We start from the raw sequence: 18,614 nt of genomic DNA on the forward strand, positions 1-18,614 counted from the left end.
TTCAAAGTACGTTATCCAATGCACTAATGCGGAGGATATAGGTTGTGAATAGAGGATGCGAGCTGTTATGACCGCAACGGGATCATTTAAGATTGTGCGATATAAGGGTCATAATCAAGATTGCTCAGTACATTACAGTGACGACCATCCCCTCCTTACTTCTGAATTTGTTGCTGATCTTATCGTGGATATGATTAGAGTTGATCCAGCGTTTAAGGTGAAGTCAATCATTAAGGCATTATGTCACTAAGAGGGACGGCTTATGTGTTATATCTGATCGTCACAAGGGAATTTTGCATGCAATGAACAGAGTTGGAAAAGGTTGGGAAGAACCATATGCATTCCATCGGTTTTGTAAACGTCATCTAGCTTCAAACGTGCATAAGAAGTTTAAAAACATAGCGGTTAAGAACTTATTTGGAAAAACTTCTGAACAGACAAAGATTCGGAAGTATAATTTCTACATGAATCGCCTTAAAGAGCTTAATGAGGACGCGTACAAGTACTTAGTGGATGGTTCTATTCCCGAGCGCCAATGGACTTTGATTCATGACGGTGGGCATCGATATGGAGTGAGAACTACAAACATGTCTGAAGCGTTCAACGGCGTTATGAAAGGGGCCAGGTCACTCCCAATCACTTCATTAGTTAGGATGACATTCTACCGGGTAAACGAATACTTTGCCACAAGGAGGGATTTAGGGAGAAGCAGATTAGACAGTGGACATGTGTATGCGAAGAAACCAAGTGATACGATTGATAAGAATGCTGAAAAAGCACGCTTTCATGATGTTAGGATATATGACACAGTGCGTGGGATATTCGAGGTCACCACTGGTTGTGGCAATAGGATAGCAGGAAAAGGTGGAAAATCCTACATGGTTGACCTCACAGCAACATCATGCACATGTCAGAAACCAACCATCTTCAAGTTACCGTGCTCACATGTTCTTGCAGTATGTCGAGCTCGTAACATATCGTACGATGCTTTTGTGGACCCTTCATTTCGCACTACAAAATACGTATCGACATATAAGAAGTCTTTCATGCCCGTTCCAAACATGTTCACTTGCGATCCTTGGAATGGTCCTACAGTTGTTCCAGATCCCTCAACGAAGCGTGCACAGGGTCGTCCGCGATCAACTCGTATACAGAACGAAATGGATGCACCGTTGACGCGTCCTCGTAACTCGTGTACCTTTTGTGGATGTAGTGGTCATAATAAGAAAACATGCCCTCGAAGGTCAACAAAGTATGTTTTTTTTTTAAATTTTGTAACAACATGTTGAATCTAATAATATTTAAATGATTTTTATAACACTTATGTATGTTTCAGCGATCATGGCGATGCCGAGCCCAGTAGCGGAGGTTGACGAGTTCACACCATCTCATCGACCGGTGTGCAAAACAAAAGGGGTCGGGGGTTGTAGTTTAACAAGCTTTGTATATTCTTATACGACTTGAACTTCTTGTATGAGTTTCCATAATTGTAATATATCTTTGCATTAGTTTCATAATTATTTTTTTCAAAACAAGCCGATTCGTAATTGATTATTATGGAATAGATGGTATTGAACTAGTTTAATGCATGTTGCGTTCACTATTTTAAAATGAAAGAAAAAAAAATTAAGGCAAAGAAAAAAAAAAAATCAAGTCACAAGCAAGCCGCCACATGAAGTGGCGGTTTACCTGGACCAAACCGCCACTTCAGATGGCGTTTTTGTGGTTAAGGCAAACCGCCACTTGAGATGGCGGTTTTATCTGAAAAAAAAAAATTAAATTTTCCACGTGGACGGTATTGTGGGAAATACTTTCCCAAATAATGCAAAGTGGGAATTATTTTTTTTTAAGCCATATTTTGGGAATAGACTCCATTAAAAGACAACGCTATTTTAAGTAATACATTCAATGTCCCCATTACCTCTTTTTATTAAATGTAATATCAAATTGAGTAATAACTAATAACTAATAAGACAAAATCATAAGTAGGTGGAGGAAATAAATAGATGAGACAAATGAAGAGAAGTATGCACATTAAAAGAGTAAAATAATTGCCAAAAAGGAAAATAATACACAAAGCGGCACAAATTTAAATAGACATAAATACGAATTCATGAGTAGAGGGACTAAAAATGATGGCATATTAAAGGAAATACAAAAATTTAAAAAGTACCCAAAAATGCTGGACAATTGCGATCTCACCAAGTAAAGCTTCCTAATTCCTAAGACCTGAATTTGAGGCCAGTTTCATTTCTGTGTAAACTTAATGTATTCGACTACTATATGTTCCGGTAATGTGCTTGACTCGATGAAAATTTGCCCATTGCAAGTATAGAAATCAATATGATGCTCTAGATTTTTTATGAGTTTCCGACTATTCATCATATTCTCTAATCACGTCCTCATTGTACAAGGAAATAAAATGAAGGGGCCGGTTCTAACTCACCTGAATGTAGCACTTCGATTGCCACTGGAAGGAAAAGCTTGACGTTTTTTACCTTCAGGAAGTATACCTTCGTCTATCTTGAGCCCATTGCTGACAACCGTTTTTTTCTTGCCAAAGCGATTGTCAACTTTATCACCAGTTTTTAATTCTTTTTCTGCAACCTCACTAAACTTCAACCCTTTCCGTGCAGCTTCATAATCAAATGGCTTAAACTGAGAGCTGCTAGTTTCTTTGAACTTTGTTTCATGTTTGCTGGCTTTATTGTCATTAACGGACTGCAAGCATTTCTGGAAACTAGATGACAAATCCAATAACGAAATCTGCTCATCATCCTTGTCTTTGTCCACGTCCGGGGCAACCAATTCTTGTTCAGAAGCAACTTGATCATTCAATTTCGCACAAATTTGATCTCGAGCTGAACTATCAGTGAGTTCTTTGTCACTAGAATCACCAGTCAGTAAGATAATATCATCTAATTTGGAGTTTGACACTGACGCAAAAGGGTGCCCATCATCAGTTGACGCATCTTTTGACTTGATGCTCAAATCAGCTTCACAAGGGCACTCCCCCATGAGCGGAGTATTAGAGGTTTCATTTGGCTCTTTCGGTGTTTGTTTAGGCTCTTGCTTCAATTCCTGCTCCCAGTTGTATGAAAATGAGTGGTAAAACGGAAGATTTACAGATGATTTAATCTCCTTCAACTTGTCTCCATCCTGCAAAGATAGAATAGTGTGCTGAAGTTGGGAAAAGACTCTCCTAAAATCACCACAGTAGAGATTCCTAGATCATTACTCCCTCCTTACGTTTGGATTTAATACACAAGATCCAAAAAGTTCTCACTTTAATTAGCGTTATGTAGCACATTCAAAGGATCAAGAGTATATTCAGTCAAAATCACTCATGCAGAGAAATAGTGACAATGGTCAAAGCGGACCATATTCATAATGCAAAAAAACTAACATGGTAGATAATTGTCTCTACATAGGGAAACCCATTGTAACTCAAGAAAGACAAATCTTCAGGCGTAATACACAAACAAACCAATTACCAGCTAGGATAATCAAATAAGCAATTATTGTTTATAGTGCACAATAATTTTAAAATCAACACACCTTATTCAGCCCAGTTTTCTTTTTGGAAGAACTCCCCAGAAGTGCCCCAAAAGCACGACCTGGCTTCTTTAGCAGCTGGACAGTAGCTTCAGGAACCTTAAACGAAGAGAATAAATAATTTTGCACTCAAAGTGAATATGAATAAACAGATCATGCAACTCTATATACGACCTTCTCAAGTGCCACTTACACTTTTTTGACTGGAAAAGGCCTGCTGTTCTCTATGACATTCAGGAACAACAATTCCATCATTAGCATCTATAGCCATATTCCTGTTCTGACTTATCTCTTCCAATGAAAAGCCAACTTTATCCTTCCTTAATTTAGGATCATGGTCAGCAAACTTCAAACTTTCTTCTTTCATATGCACATAATCTGGAGAAAATTTAAGCTGGCTAACATTAGCTTCACCATCATTGTCAATATCAGTCTCAGCACTATTTAATTTGGGTGCCTGAAATGAAATTTGACATCACAAAAAGTATCAAAAAGAAAATTCTTTTGAATGGAAATTGAAAAAAATGCAACTCCATATAACTGCCAAATTCACAGAGATAGACCATATGATACATAATATATAGCATTAATTTATAATTCATAATAGCTATTAGTAATTGAGAATTTTAGTCTCCCTCATTAAGTTTATGTACTAAGCAGATTAATTAAAAGGTATATCAATAGTTAGAGGAGTTATAATTGAAAGTCCAAAGGTTGCGACTCTTCAATGGTTGCAATCATTATTTGGCATCTTTCTACCCTATATAAAGGGAACTTGTACTCATCATTTATACAACAACAAACACAATCTTTCAATTACTTTAATCTTCTTCTCTAATAAATTCTATCTAGTTTCTTCTTCCCTCCAACAATTGGTATCAGAGCTATAAGGTTCAAGCATTAGTTCCACATATATCCAAGAAGAAACCCTAAACACAAAAAAATCCAAACACATGGCTTCTTTGTCTTCAACATCTCAGACCTTCAACTAGAATATAATTTTCATTTTCAATTGAGAGAATTATGATTTTTAAAGTGTACAAATGAAAACTAGTCTAAGAGATTAGTGGAAAGAATTTGAAAGTGGTGCTAAGGTTGAAACCACATTATCTGAGGTTGGTGGAACACCATTAAAACTGGAAACTCCATCAAAAGGGCAAATCATCAAAAAGATCAGAGTGCTTTGCAGATCTTTCAAAATGCATACCATTTTGCAAGAACAGTTATTGTAAGTTCATCCAAAGAAGCATGGGATACTTTGCAGAAAAAGCTTCAAGAAAGTGGAAAGATCAAGACCATTGCACTTCAAAACTTGAAAAATGATTTCGGGAATCTGAGTATGGAGTCTAGAGAAAACATCAATGATTACTACAAAAGAATCACAGATTTAGTCGATCAAATGAGGATGTAAAGAGAAGAGATTCAAGAAGATGTTGTCAACAAAATTTTGAACACTGTGACAAAAGCATATGATAGTGCAGCCGGTGTGATAGAAAGCACAAAGGACTTATCAAATCTAATAGTATTAAAGGTGGTAAGCATGATGAAGGCTCATAAAGAAAGAGTAACCAGAAGAATAAAGATGAATTAAGAAGGAGCATCTTATACTACTCACAAAACACACGAGTGACAAGACACAGGAGGTCAAAAATGCTTCTAAGTCTAGTGATGCTAAAGGAGGAAAAGCAGCTGAAGAATAAGACATATTTTCTCCATGTGGAATTTCCAAGGAACTAATCACCTCGAGAGTGATTGCAAATGGAAAGCCAAGCCTCAGTGTAACCGTAGCAACCATTGCAAGTGGTTTGGCCATGTGGAGAAAGTTTGCAAAATAAGGCAGGATCTAACACAAGCACAAACACGTTTCAAAAGAAGTAGGTCACCAGTTCATTATGCATGAAGATGGCCAAGAATCAACTAATGATTGTGGGTACCCTCATATTTAGTAAAAACTATGCACATGCTATGTTACATTAAGATAGATCAAACCAAATACCAAAGATTTATCCAATTTTACTCGACTTGATACTTCAGTTAAAATTTCATTCTGATTGGGGAATGGAGTTGTTGTTAGTTCAAGTATAGAGCTCAGCTGCCCTCATATTTAGTAAAAAGTATGCAAATGCTACGTTACATTAAGATAGATCTAAAAGCAAACCAGTAAACACAACATTATCACTTGAGCAAACCCAGGTCTCCAAGCAGAATATAAATTGAATATAACTAAAATTCTAAGAGATCGTCCAGGTTTCCACCATAGTGAGTAATTTATTTATATATCAGGTAAAAAATACTTTTCAAAAGAACTTTCAAGTAATTCATGCCAAACAATAACATAAATATAATAATTAAGATTTGCACCAGTTTCAATATATTTTTTCACCAAGAGAGACAAACCATTTTAAGTCGACCATCCTTCAGTTGCTGAGCTGCTGCTTCAAAACTCGAAGCATTTTCAACACAACGCCTGATGATGTTGACCACAGAACCGAGATTACGTTCCACGTATGGATGCTTTGATTTTATCAGATGTCGTAACTTTTTTGTCGTATGAGGCATCTGCTTGGCTTTTCCATTAAAAGTACAAAATCTCATGAATATGTTTATAAACAATATGTCAATTGCACTCATAAAGTGAACAAATTAGTAAAATATCAATGCCTGTTTCCAACAGGTATATTTACCAATTTCCAACAGTATTTTATTTGGCAAAACATAACCAGTGCTTTCATCCTCTGCACGGGCAATTGTGTCCCTCCACTCACAGAGGCCCTGCAAATAAATATCAGATCAGATTCAAGGCACAATATGAGGCAACAACATGCTTTTGTAAAATAGAAATACAAGATATTTAAACAAAGCTATTAGCTACAGATGTGACGTCAAAAAAGATATTTATAGGATAGTTAAAGGTTTTGTAATGTAAGACTTTGAGAATTATCCTCAAGAATCACGAACAGCCGCAATTGATAAGGCATTCACCTCTAGCGCAAATCTCAAAGTCATATAATCATAAAAATATCCGAACAGAACAATAATTGGTACAGTCATACGGAGCTCAAATTAACTGATTACAAAGCATTGAGTGGGTGTTCCATTTCACAGAATGCAGCCTTTAAGCATGGTGCCTTCAAGAAACCATTAGCTTGCTAATTCACTAAATTCATAGGTCAAATTTGTACTTTAGAATAGAGCACAGTGCAAATTTCACAATATTTTATATACATAAAGAATTGCAAACATATTACACTCTGTAACATTTACTACTATTTTACGTACAGTCATTGCACTTTAGGCTTTTTGCTGTAAATTTTACCACAGCCTATATTAACACCATAACAGATATTCAAACTTACAGCAGTAATGGACAGCTGTTGAGCGTCAAGATCAGTTGCCTGGACACTGTTCATCAAAATACACAGCAATAAGGCCCACGAAATCAAACTTTAAGCTAGACAGTTTAACTAGACCACCAGGACCAGATGACAGGCATGTTTTTACGTTCAAATAAAAGAGACTAACCCATATATGTAAAGATATGAAGTATCAGTCAGTAGCTCTTTCTCATAAAGTTGCATGCATATATCATAACTGCGCTTGTAAACCTGCACCAATTCGTAATAACATCAAGTCAGCATCAGCGCATGAAATTCAAAATCCACCTAACAACATGACAACGTCATAGTCTACATTTTAGGATCTGTGAAACATAGTACCAGAACCGTTGTACCTCTAGTAGGAGCTCTTTAGAGTTTTTAGGATCCGTTGACTCTGAAAGCAGTCTCATTTTCAACAAATCATATATATACAATAGATAGTGCGTGTCTTCTCTGGCATACCTGCCACAAGTGATTATTGGTCAAGAATAGAGATCAAAACTGTAGAAGTGAAGCAACACAGAATGCAATTTTTTTCACTCAAATCTATTACTATACTGTGTAATTTGGTTTTGATATAAGGACAAACCAAACATAGTTTTTTTTTTTTTCAATCCAACCAAATTAAACAAACCCCAAAAAACCAAACCAAATTGAATTACACTACAAAAACCAAAACAAAGCATGAAACACATTATGTCAAAAAAAAGTAACATTTTAACTAAATGTCATATAAATAACCAACAGTCCAATATACCAAGTTTACACTATCCCAACTGAGTCAAATTTAAAAATTAAAACAAGTTCAAATTAAAGTACTGAGTTTTTCTTTTGATGCATGCCAATAATTATAAGCACTTTAAAATTTGGTTTGGTTTTTGATTTTCGGTTTTTCCTAATGAAAAACTAATTCAAACCGAAAACCAAAATAAAGAAGTCAATCCAAACCAAACTAAAATAGAAACATAAACAAACCAAAGTATCAAACAACTTACACTCACGATATAATGTCAAATGCAACTCAAGAAGAGCTTGAATGCTTGATATCAGAATAACATGAATGATGAGACATGTCAAGAGAAAACAAGGACAGTGAAAAGCTGATATAAATAAATACTTCGTGCTACAGCTGCTAGCTAAGTCTTTAGTATCCATGTACTGAAACAGGAAAAAAAGTTCCATTATTGACTCCATGCCAAAAAGTGATGAGTGAAGAAAGAAGAGCGCAGAGTGAAAATGCAGTTTTCATCACGATTTCAGTATTAGTCACAATATTCAGACAACTGGGTGATGCGGGTGTCGATATCCCTTGAACCACCTACGATGTGGACTTTAACATCTATACGGTGCGGATAGCATCTATTGGATGGATTAATAAATGATGAAAACTCCGATGATACAACATGATGATGCCTTGCTTTTGAACTATGGTAGGAGTGCTCGAGAGAGAACCACAGTGAAAGTGAAATACTAAATCATATAATGGAATGTGATATTCTGTTTCATGGGAATCTAGAAATTTTATTGAATGAAAATATTTTAAATGTGCCAGGCCAATTCCATATTCAAATCCCTTCATTATCCAAACAAGAGATTTTGGTCAGATCAGGAATTCAAAATTTTTTAGCTATTAGTTCCCAAAAATAAGATCAAACTACACTTTTTTAACTCAAAAGTGAATACACTTTTTTAACTCAAAAGTGACTACACTTTTTTAACTCAAAAGTGTTAGGTATCTGCAAAATTAAATACAAAAACATAATAGAAAAATAGTTCACTAACAGATCATTGCTACTGGCTATGGTGTAATATTAGTAGAAAATACATGATAAATCTATCTCTTACGCACATTGAATTCTTGCTAATCTCTTACGCAAATCAAATTTGAGCATAAATTTCATATCATAAACAGAAAATAACTGCCCATATTAGTAATCAAGAAGGAAATTATGAATTTTATTAATACTATTTTAATTCATAGAGGAGCACCTTTTGAGTTTGCACCATATATAACTAAAAAAGCTCTCACGTATTCGTGTCATATTATGCTTTCTCATAGGAGTTGAGGGAGTATGGAGATCGGAAGCGAGGGCTTCGAAAACTATCTATGGAAACATAATGTTCCAAATATGCTATAGTTATTAAAAAAATAATCCAAACCTCAATGTTGAAATGAGAAGGTATATACTCGAGTTGCTTATATCCATGAGCCACCATCCAAACTTTCAAGGAAGAAAAGAATTGGGGGTAGGTTAGCAACCACCAAAATTCACCTTATATATCACTAATAAAACGCAACATATGTCGATAAGCTAATTATAGGTTGCAGCACGTTAGTGCCATTCCAGCCAATCTATCTATGAATCACAAACAGATCCTTTTGACTCAATGAACATGACATTCATCCAACGGATCCTTTTGAATCAATAATTTAGAATTGCTATTTCTTGCTATAATAGATCTATAACTAACAATCTTGATTCAGATAATAACACAATGTATTGTGACAGAGCAACTATCCTTACTTTAGTGGGCGGAAAAAATATTGAATCCCGTATTTAATAAAGTAGTTCCTTAAAGGAGAGGAAAACTTCGTTTTAACTTGTAAAAGAAACATTCAACTAAAAGATGAACTAGTTTCCTTGCACTATTGATTCATCAATTTTCAAGAAGTCAACTCTGTTTTATTCAAAGGAGAAATATTATACTTAAAGCAACCCAGATAAAAGAAGTTTGCCTATATGAAAAATGGGGTTTCTAACAAACTCAGCACAAATCAACTATCAGGCACCCAATTAATAACAATAGGAATGAAATCCCAAAAAAATCCATCCGCCGACGTTGTAGCCTCTAGAAAGCCATTTGAAAATAAAATGCTTGTAAACTATAGTTGGAAATTCAAATAAATAAAAAACATCCCCCCCCAACCAACACACACAGAGACAAACCCATTTTCTCGGAAAATTTCCCGACTGCCAAACCCAAAAACAAAAGAGGCTCAAACTGGAAAAAAAAAAAGAGACATAAATACTTTAGTGTGTACAGGACCTAAATCTTGTGATCACATATTATGACGCGTGGAATGTAGTCCCTACTAGTGAGCTTCCCCTCAAAAATAGATATTTTCCACAGCTCGGATAAAGAAAATGAGGCATGAAAGTTATTAAAAAGACAATGACATCTAACTATCTCAAATCAACTTGGTCTCAACAGTCAAAATATACAAGAGTAAGTTGAACCATATTATTGAACGATACGTACTTTATCATCTCATGTGGAAGTGGACGCAACCTCCAATCAGCATTTTGGTATCTGCATGAGGTTTAAAAATCAATCAACATATGCCAAACTATTCAATCTTTGAATTTAATGAATTCAAATAAAAATTAACTCCGTTAGCAAGTTACTGTTTGTTTGCATTAACTCCACAGAAATGCTGAAGAAGATGCTCCAAACTGTTTCTCTCCATTTGTAGCACTCTTGAAGCCTTGGAAAAAAGTACAAATAAAAGAAAAAACAGATTGTAAGTGAAGAATTATGTAGTAATTTTATGTTAGGAAGTTTAAGTACATCATGAATGACTTTAAAGCATTTTTCAACCCTATCTAATGATATACAATTTTGTTATTTTTGACCAAATGAATCAAAGTTCTATTCCAATTCTAGTTTATGTGCCCTATGCTATTCCAATCATCCTCTTATATATACAAAGATAGATTCTTTCATAGCTAATAACAAAACACCAAGCACACATACAAAAAAAATTACATTCAACATATTGCTAGCGGGCCGTAGCGGCGGCTACACATTGAAGTATATGAGCCACTTATACAAAAAGAAAGGGTTTGAAAGCCATCACATACCCCATAGAGAGAAAAATGAGTCAAACATTCACATCCGGTGACAAGATTTAAGTTACAAGGAAAATTGATAGGGATGACAAAAACTCTTAAAAAATACATATCAGCAACATACCTGGCCTGTATCAAATAAATTGCATACGTAAATGCCAAAGTCTCGCTGAAGCCATAAAATATCCTTGTCAGCTCCATGCATTACCTACAATTTCAATGTATGAACAAGGTATAGCTTATAATTACATAGGAAGAGAGAAAACACCTTATCCATCGTGTTCAAAGCAGCCTCTAAATTCCAGAACACAGCATAGGTGATGAAAGAATATAGAGGTCAATATATAATTGAATACCTTCCTCTTAGTAGGATCCTTGAACATTTCCCTCAAATATGGACCGATATGAACTCGCAATTTCAAAGTATCAACAACAAAATCTTCCATTCTGGTAGATATTTGCATCAAGCAAGTCAATCCTTGAAATGACCGGTACTGATGGTGTTCCAGATCGACCTAAAAGAAGGTTTCTTTTAAACATAATATAATTCAAGCATATTCCATCTGGCAACAACAAAGAGAAAATAAAAGGGTGTGTTTGATCAAACAAGAGAAAATCAAACAAAATTGATGGTTAGAGACACAGCAATGAGAACTATAGCAAAACAATAATAAACAAAGTGCAAATGGCATAATGAGTCATTTCACTTTAGTTTTGTAATTTAAGACAAAAGAACTATAAATCTACTACTTCATAAAAAAGAGGGAAAGAAATGCTTTATGAATATAATAATATTACTCTTAGCTCTATTTAAGAATAGAATTTTAATGTGGAAGATTTATGGCTAGCACTTAACTCATCCGGAGCAATTGTCGCTGCCATAGAAAAATTATTTCCATCATGTATCTTTCAATTTCGATACACAAAATTGTGCAAGCTAAAAAGAAGTTGCTACTTAGATGATAGCCCATCCCAACTCTTTTCTACACGCCTCATCTCTGGATATGAAGTTTACTAGAAGTCCCTGTCTAAGGCCAATAGCCACAGTGAATTAGTTACATGTTCAACTTCTGCCTTCAATTATCAAATTAAGAGAACATAATATCTAAGATCCATAATAGTTGATTTCATTGGGGGGATGAAACTGTAATAGTTTTCTTATAAGAAAACAGTAGGAACTCAGATTGTGAAAGACAAAAGAGTGTTCTAACAAGAATAAACTAATATAGCTTCTAAATTTCCAATCAAGTAAAAATCAGAATATATATATATATCAAAAGTCATCAATTTAGAAAATTTAATCTACTTGTGAAGTTCCGATAAAATGAATAGTTCAAATCTCTAGGATAATTCTTCAAATTGAAATAAATTGGACCAATCTTTTAAAGCATATACACCCATGACCCAACTTCCCTCCTAATATAGATGACACTCATTTGTCAACCTTGTGAAGGTAGCACGCTCCAACTCAATGGTAACAATTTTCTAAAATGTTACTTGGGAAGAATGCATTACAAGTCATGAAAGCATCAATGCAAGCAATATTAGGTCGTTACAAAACAATTGACTGTCATCATAGTTGAGAGATTAAACCGTGCAAGACATGGTGCTTAGTAGTAAAACGGATGCCTTAGGTGCACTTAAGTGCTAAGACTAGTCAGGCAAGTGAGTGACTGTATTTAGTAAAGCAGAAACAGAAATATACTAGAAAAGTCGTGCAATTATGTGCATTTTAACAGCATTGGGCTTTGAATGCTTTTTTTGTTGTTTTCATATATTTTAAAACAAGGGGCACCTTTTACAAAATCAGAGGAGAAGAATTCACATGACATTAGGCCCACACTCAAGTGCCTACATGACACTCATCAAAAACTCATGGACTGGTTAAAGAGAAGGATAGAGGAAAAAGTTGGTAAATTCTAGCAATTGATGTTTGATGCCTTAGGTAATTGTCCATAAGAGCTCCAATAGTTCTCATGCCCAGGTAGGTATTCTCCTATTTCTGTTTGTCGTCTTCTCTTTTCCTTTTCCTTTTTTTTCTATAATTTCGATTTGCTTTCAAGCTTTTCTTCTCTTCCTATATTGCCTTTCCGATTTTTCTACTCTTCTGAATTATGATTTCATTATCTTCTTGTTCCTCTCAATTCCCCCCTGCAGCCTTGAACTTTTTTTCCAAGATTGTTCAAATCTAAAATCAACCTTTTTGAACATCTAGCAGAGTCAATGAGGCAACATAAACATTTCATCACAGTGTTAAAACAAGACTACATTGTATCACATTGCTCGCATTGTAAAGATTTTCAAAAAAAACAAATCAATATTTCTTGCGTAGTGAAAGTGTTAACAACTGCGCTTTGGGCCATATCTAAGGATATTCTTATGGTTTCCATTCATATTTAGGCGTTACAATAACCGCATCACTCCCAGTACCGCAATTACGACCGTTACTACATTTTTACACTGTGATTTTGGTAGCTAGGAGAACCCCTAGGATATGTTTGGCTCACCATTAAGCATTTTGGACGGCATTTCATTCTTACTCAAAGTAAATTCCAAAGGTAAAACAAGTTTCACACTTTAAAATACTCATGATTAGCACTTTGGCTCCATAAGAAAAACGTTGAAGTATAAAGAAAAAATACAGATAAAAGGAAGGTGAAGGACCGGAAGAAGGAAAGAGGATAGTAAGCACACTCGTTGAGGAAAAAGAGATATGAAGATGAATATAAACCAACATCACTGCAAAGTCACTCTCACCATAGATTATATCTGGAGCATAGAAAAATTAGTGGACTGAGCACCTTGCGATGCTACAAATCTTTTTGCGAACATCGTAATGTGAATTGCTAACTTGAAAAAAAATCATATTATTATAGTATTTCATGTTTTCCAAATTATATATTTGAAGTTTTACACTAAAGCTTATAGTAGACCCTTTAAAACCTATACACTTAAAAAAAAAAGGTTACAATGGCTTATAGTATACGTCAAAACATCTTATAATGGCAATTACTCCATGATCTTAAATCATAGGGTTTTACAAAGCATATTATTTGTAAAGAGTCGTTGCATAACAAAACAACCTCATTTTTATCCCATGATCTAAAATCTTTTACCGTCTTCCTCTAATATGCAAGCCATCGTTTGATTCCCCCTACATTTTTGGTGCAAAATGCCAATACCAATTGAAGCTAGAATTGACTCATCGATCACTCTTTACCAAATTGCTCTTCCATGTCACATGCTCAAGCTCACTAGCCCCTCACCTCTATGTGAAATTATGTCTCAATTATAACACCTTGAGTTCTCTACGTTCTCCCACATTATACTTTAACTTTAGTATGAATAGTTGAACCCATTAAAAAGCTCAAAAAGTTTGAGAAGTTTAAAATATCCACTTGTATGTATTTTCTATCTTTCCTAACAAGGGTAAACCTTGTCGCAAAATAGTTACTCTTTCACTATTACCCTTCATTTAATCTCATTGTGCACTTTGTTTTCCCGTCACGCCTCACACTCCCCTTGTAGCCCATGGCAACCCAAGCACAACCACCCATTAGCACCCAAATAATCGTCATTCTCCACTAGCGTCGGTTTTTTATTCTAATTTTATAAGGTTAATAATAATTAATAAACCTTGTTATTTAAATTGAAATTTTTAGACTTTTATTTTGTTGGATTAGAAAGTAGGCCAAGGGAATAGCTAGGTGAGAATTAACTTCTAAAAAGTGATACTTTCTCTCCAACTGAGACAAGACATAATTCTCTTTATACTATTAAATATTAATAAAACAAAAAGTTTGGCATGTAATTTCAAATCATTGATAATAGGTCATAACTTATTTTTGTATGATCATGACTAATTTAAAATCAACAAAAGAAAGTGGATTTGTAATATCAGTCTTTATTGTCATTTTTGAAGACTAAATTTTAATTGGTAATATGTGTTTATAAAAGTTATAGTAGATCGTTTTTAAAATATGAAAACTCGTCGTATTTAATTGTAATTTTTTTATCATAGTAATTGCTCCTTAGATTACGCGAATTATTATTTTTTATTCAAAATATAAAATATAATATTATATGAATTACTTGATACGGTAGATTCTGAACCCATATAAAACAACTCTTGATAGTGAACTGAAGGGCTAAACCAATGAAGTGTGAAACTCAGATCGAACCTCCGGTCTCTGAACGAAAATGTCCTTGCCGGAGTCGTGAGGATTCGCAACTCAGATCACTGGTTCCGCATCATTTGTGCAATGTAAGAATCACATTTCGTTTCCTACGTTTTCAAAACTTATAGATTAACGTTTCTCGTTTCCGATTTTGTTTCACGTATCGTATCAAATTTCGTTTTGTGCAACTAAACATAAGAGATAAAAAGAGAATACATATGAAAATTACCATACGCTACCTGTAAAACAATGAGGCTTTGGTACATGAGGTATATATTAGCACCCCTTTTTCACAAAACCTAGTAATTCTTTCTATAGAAAAAATTAAGATTATAAAACAAATTTATGAAAGAAAAATATTTTAAAAGATATGATTCCACATTGATTATACTGCTTTACATCTTCCCATTGCAACAGCCACTCAAGTGGTTTATTTTCAGAGAATACACTCCACAAATAATTCTAAAAGCATCCTAATTTGCAAGAATTGACAATTTCCTTTTCTGGTCTTTTTGCATTTTTGTACATCTTACATGGTATAGAAAAGCAAAAACATGCATCTACAAGGACAAACATCAAAATCCGCCAAGTTTCCAACTCCTTTTCTGCACACGTATTTTTTAGTTGTTGTGATAGAACAGAATGTTCTCAATGCTTTCACACTATATAAACAATTCAGAGACTTATAAATCCCACAGCATGAGTTGGATCATATAATTAAATATGTGCTTGTGCACAAGATCAAGAAATTTTAAGCAACCAAAGAAACCAAACAAAAACTTACAGAAAACTCATTCACGCTCCGTAGTTTAGCAGCTAACTCCTTTAAATCCTTCACTTCCTCGACCAATTTAAATGGAGTAGATTCTAGTTGAAGTGGCTTCATTGACTCAAGAGACTCAATATTACATTCCACAAAATCATGAACTGATAGCTTTTCCTAAAAAAAACAGAAGAAAAAGATGATAATTGACATATATTGCAGTCAAGCCAGTTAATACCACACTGTGTAAAAGGGATACTAACGCAAAATCAGTCTGCATACATGAACTTATACAAATTTGACATTGATTACAAAGAAGTATATTGAGATTCAAATTGACAAGTGTCGGGCTGTCAGCCCAATACAGTGTAACAGATGATGGTTGGGGTCAACAAAGAAATATTTACTCTAATGCACATCAAGGTCTCTAAATCTTAAATTAAACACAATTGATAACAGACACATTGTCACTTTATTTTGATGGGGCCAATAATATCTTTTTAAGTTTTAGAATACAAAAAATTGTAGTAAAATGACTCATTAAATGATGTGCGGTTCTTATTTATGTAGAGTTGCAAATGATATTTGCTACCTAGAATCAATTTTCTTTGTTATCACTAACCAAGAGTAAAGTTGGGTACATCCAGCCCCAACCTCCCCAAAACAGAAGGCATTGCGGTAATGAAATAATGTTTTTGATAATAGACACCTGTAAACCCTCAAACTATTAATTTAAGCATCACATTGTCTGTGAAATCAAGGACTAAAAACATAACGAAGTGTCTGCCTCCCACTGTACAAAAACGTAGCTTCAAGACTTAGAACCACAAAAACACTCCCCTCAAGACAAAACTTATTTGTTTGCTTCCTTACACACACAACCATCATATGCAGAAAAACTGAATTCTACGTTTCTCCAATCTATTTATCTTCCAACATCCTCTGCGTCCTCAATAATCTTTCACTAAGGTTTTTATCATTGAGCTTTTTCTCCATGCAATATTCAAATAAAGCTAGATTACACGAAATTCACTTACCAAAGGGTGAATGAACCTTGAGCCATCTTCACTCCTCTCCAACCATACATGTTGAAATGGCTGATTAGAGTTATTTACCAATATGTTGTACTGCTCCTGCGGTTTCTGGATCGTCGGTATATGAAACGGAACCTTAGACTTTGGTCCTTCCGTCTTTTTATCCCTCTCGACAACCCGCACAGTAGAAGAAGATACATTTTCCTCCTTTTCTGTCATCCCACAATGAACAGGAGCCTGTTTCTTGTGCCCAGAAACCAATTGAAATCCATTCTCATCAATAGTTGGTCGAGCCCTAGCCGCTTCTTCTTCTGCCTTTCGCAACCTCGAAAACTCATCCATTGACATATCAAACCTTTCAAAAATTTCATCATTAACATTTACGAGCCAATCATACGATTCATCATCAAATTCTTGAGGAAACTCTGTTTCTCTCCCACCCCACAGCTGCATTGCTGCATCAATTTGTTGGATCATAGACTGAGACTTAGAACTAATTTCATTAATTGGATTTCTAAACTCGTCAAAATTGTAGTAGAAGTGAAAGTCTTTCTCTGAAGGTAAAACCCTAGATGATCCTGAAAGTTTCGAAATATAAGAAGATATTGAGCCATTTGAAAGATTTTTGAAGGTTTCTGATTTCTGCACGAGTGTATCGGTATCCGACTGTAATGGATCAATTTCCATAATCGTTTAACTGACAATTGTAAAGGTTTAAAGATGAATCATATAGTTTCAATCGCCATGGAAATAGGGTTTAGTTAGGGTTTTAGAGTGGTTAAAAAACGAGGGAAGAAGTTTTAGCTAGGGATGGTAAATTGGTAATTCACTTTTAAAAATCCAATTGAATTGAAAGAAAAATAATCTCATTTGAATCCAATTACATATTTTGACTATAGAACCGACTTACATATTACAAAATGTCTGATAATTTAATTTGACATCCGATTTTAATTGTATGTTTAGCATTTTCTTGTTAATAATAAACTTATTAAACACTATTACAGAAAGATTTTTCACAATTGTTACGAATTTTTCTCGTAAATCTGAAAACTTTAATGATATAAAAGTGGTAAATTGTATCCAATTTGCATTATTAATTAAATTATTTAAATTATATTTATTTGTTTTGTAAAATTTGGATACATTATAACCTATTCAAAAAAAATACTAATGTTTTGGTTTGAATTTGTACAATGTTAACGAATTTGATTCTTATAAAAGTGATATTATAATCTGATTCAATCATATGTCTCACGGTTCAAGTAGGAACAAATTTGAAATACAAATAAAATCGAGTCCCAATCTAGGTTGAATTTGTAATAAAAAGTCATTTATTCTAAGCAAAGTCGAAGTATAAGAAATCTAATTTGAATTTGTTTCATTGTCATTCTTAGCAACAATCATTTAAAGAAGGCAAAACTATATTAAGGAAAAATTGATCCATGTCTAGCTTGTTCAAAGTAACGTCAAATAATAATGTGAAGCCTTCTAAAGAGTAATGCTCTTTGACAAGATAAATCAACTAAGTAAAAGCCATATCCAAAATCTCAAATTTCTTAAGGACTTGGCAAACCTTTTAAACGTATGAGCCAAGCTCATAATTCAAATACTTTAGGGACTTGGCAAACCTTTAAATGTATGAGCGGGACGCAAGTGTATGTATTGATATGATTATGTCCTAACTCCAACTACGTAAAGAAATTCAAGTTTCTTTAAAAGTTTCTTTATTATTTCACGAAAAAAATGTATACATAGTTGGAAAGAAAAGTACTACAAAAGACTAAAATATAACCATACCAAAACAAAAATAGAAAAGAAAGTAATGATGTTCTTTTTCTTCCTTAGAATATTTT

General features: G+C 34.2%; 1 protein-coding gene across 1 annotated transcript; it reads right to left on the reverse strand.

Moving 5' to 3' along the window:
• Positions 1–1,098: 1,098 nt before the first annotated feature.
• On the reverse strand, positions 1,099–17,566 carry LOC130804496 (protein RRP6-like 2). The gene is made up of 14 exons (XM_057668952.1): positions 16,762–17,566; positions 15,746–15,901; positions 11,140–11,298; positions 10,908–10,991; positions 10,340–10,419; positions 10,194–10,244; positions 7,286–7,394; positions 7,078–7,160; positions 6,912–6,957; positions 6,240–6,327; positions 5,953–6,122; positions 3,749–4,012; positions 3,559–3,654; positions 1,099–3,159 (listed from the first exon to the last, which is right to left on the reverse strand). The coding sequence occupies exons 1-14, from the start codon at positions 17,443–17,445 to the stop codon at positions 2,443–2,445; spliced, it is 2,787 nt and encodes a 928-aa protein (XP_057524935.1). The 5' UTR covers positions 17,446–17,566; the 3' UTR covers positions 1,099–2,442.
• Between the last annotated feature and the right edge of the window lie 1,048 nt (positions 17,567–18,614).

This window comes from Amaranthus tricolor, chromosome 17, assembly GCF_026212465.1.
Source record: "Amaranthus tricolor cultivar Red isolate AtriRed21 chromosome 17, ASM2621246v1, whole genome shotgun sequence".
NCBI classification, from domain to species: Eukaryota; Viridiplantae; Streptophyta; class Magnoliopsida; order Caryophyllales; family Amaranthaceae; genus Amaranthus; species Amaranthus tricolor.

Bases quoted from the DNA above. Each gene is read 5' to 3' on its own strand.
- LOC130804496 (XM_057668952.1), bottom strand. From the start codon at position 17,445: ATGGAAATTGATCCATTACAGTCGGATACCGATACACTCGTGCAGAAA. The intron at 11,299-15,745 runs GTAAGTTTTTGT...ACCTTCTTTTAG, and splicing joins GGAGCGTGAATGAGTTTTCT to GTCGATCTGGAACACCATCA. The intron at 10,245-10,339 runs GTAACTTGCTAA...AACCTCATGCAG, and splicing joins GGAGTTAATGCAAACAAACA to ATACCAAAATGCTGATTGGA.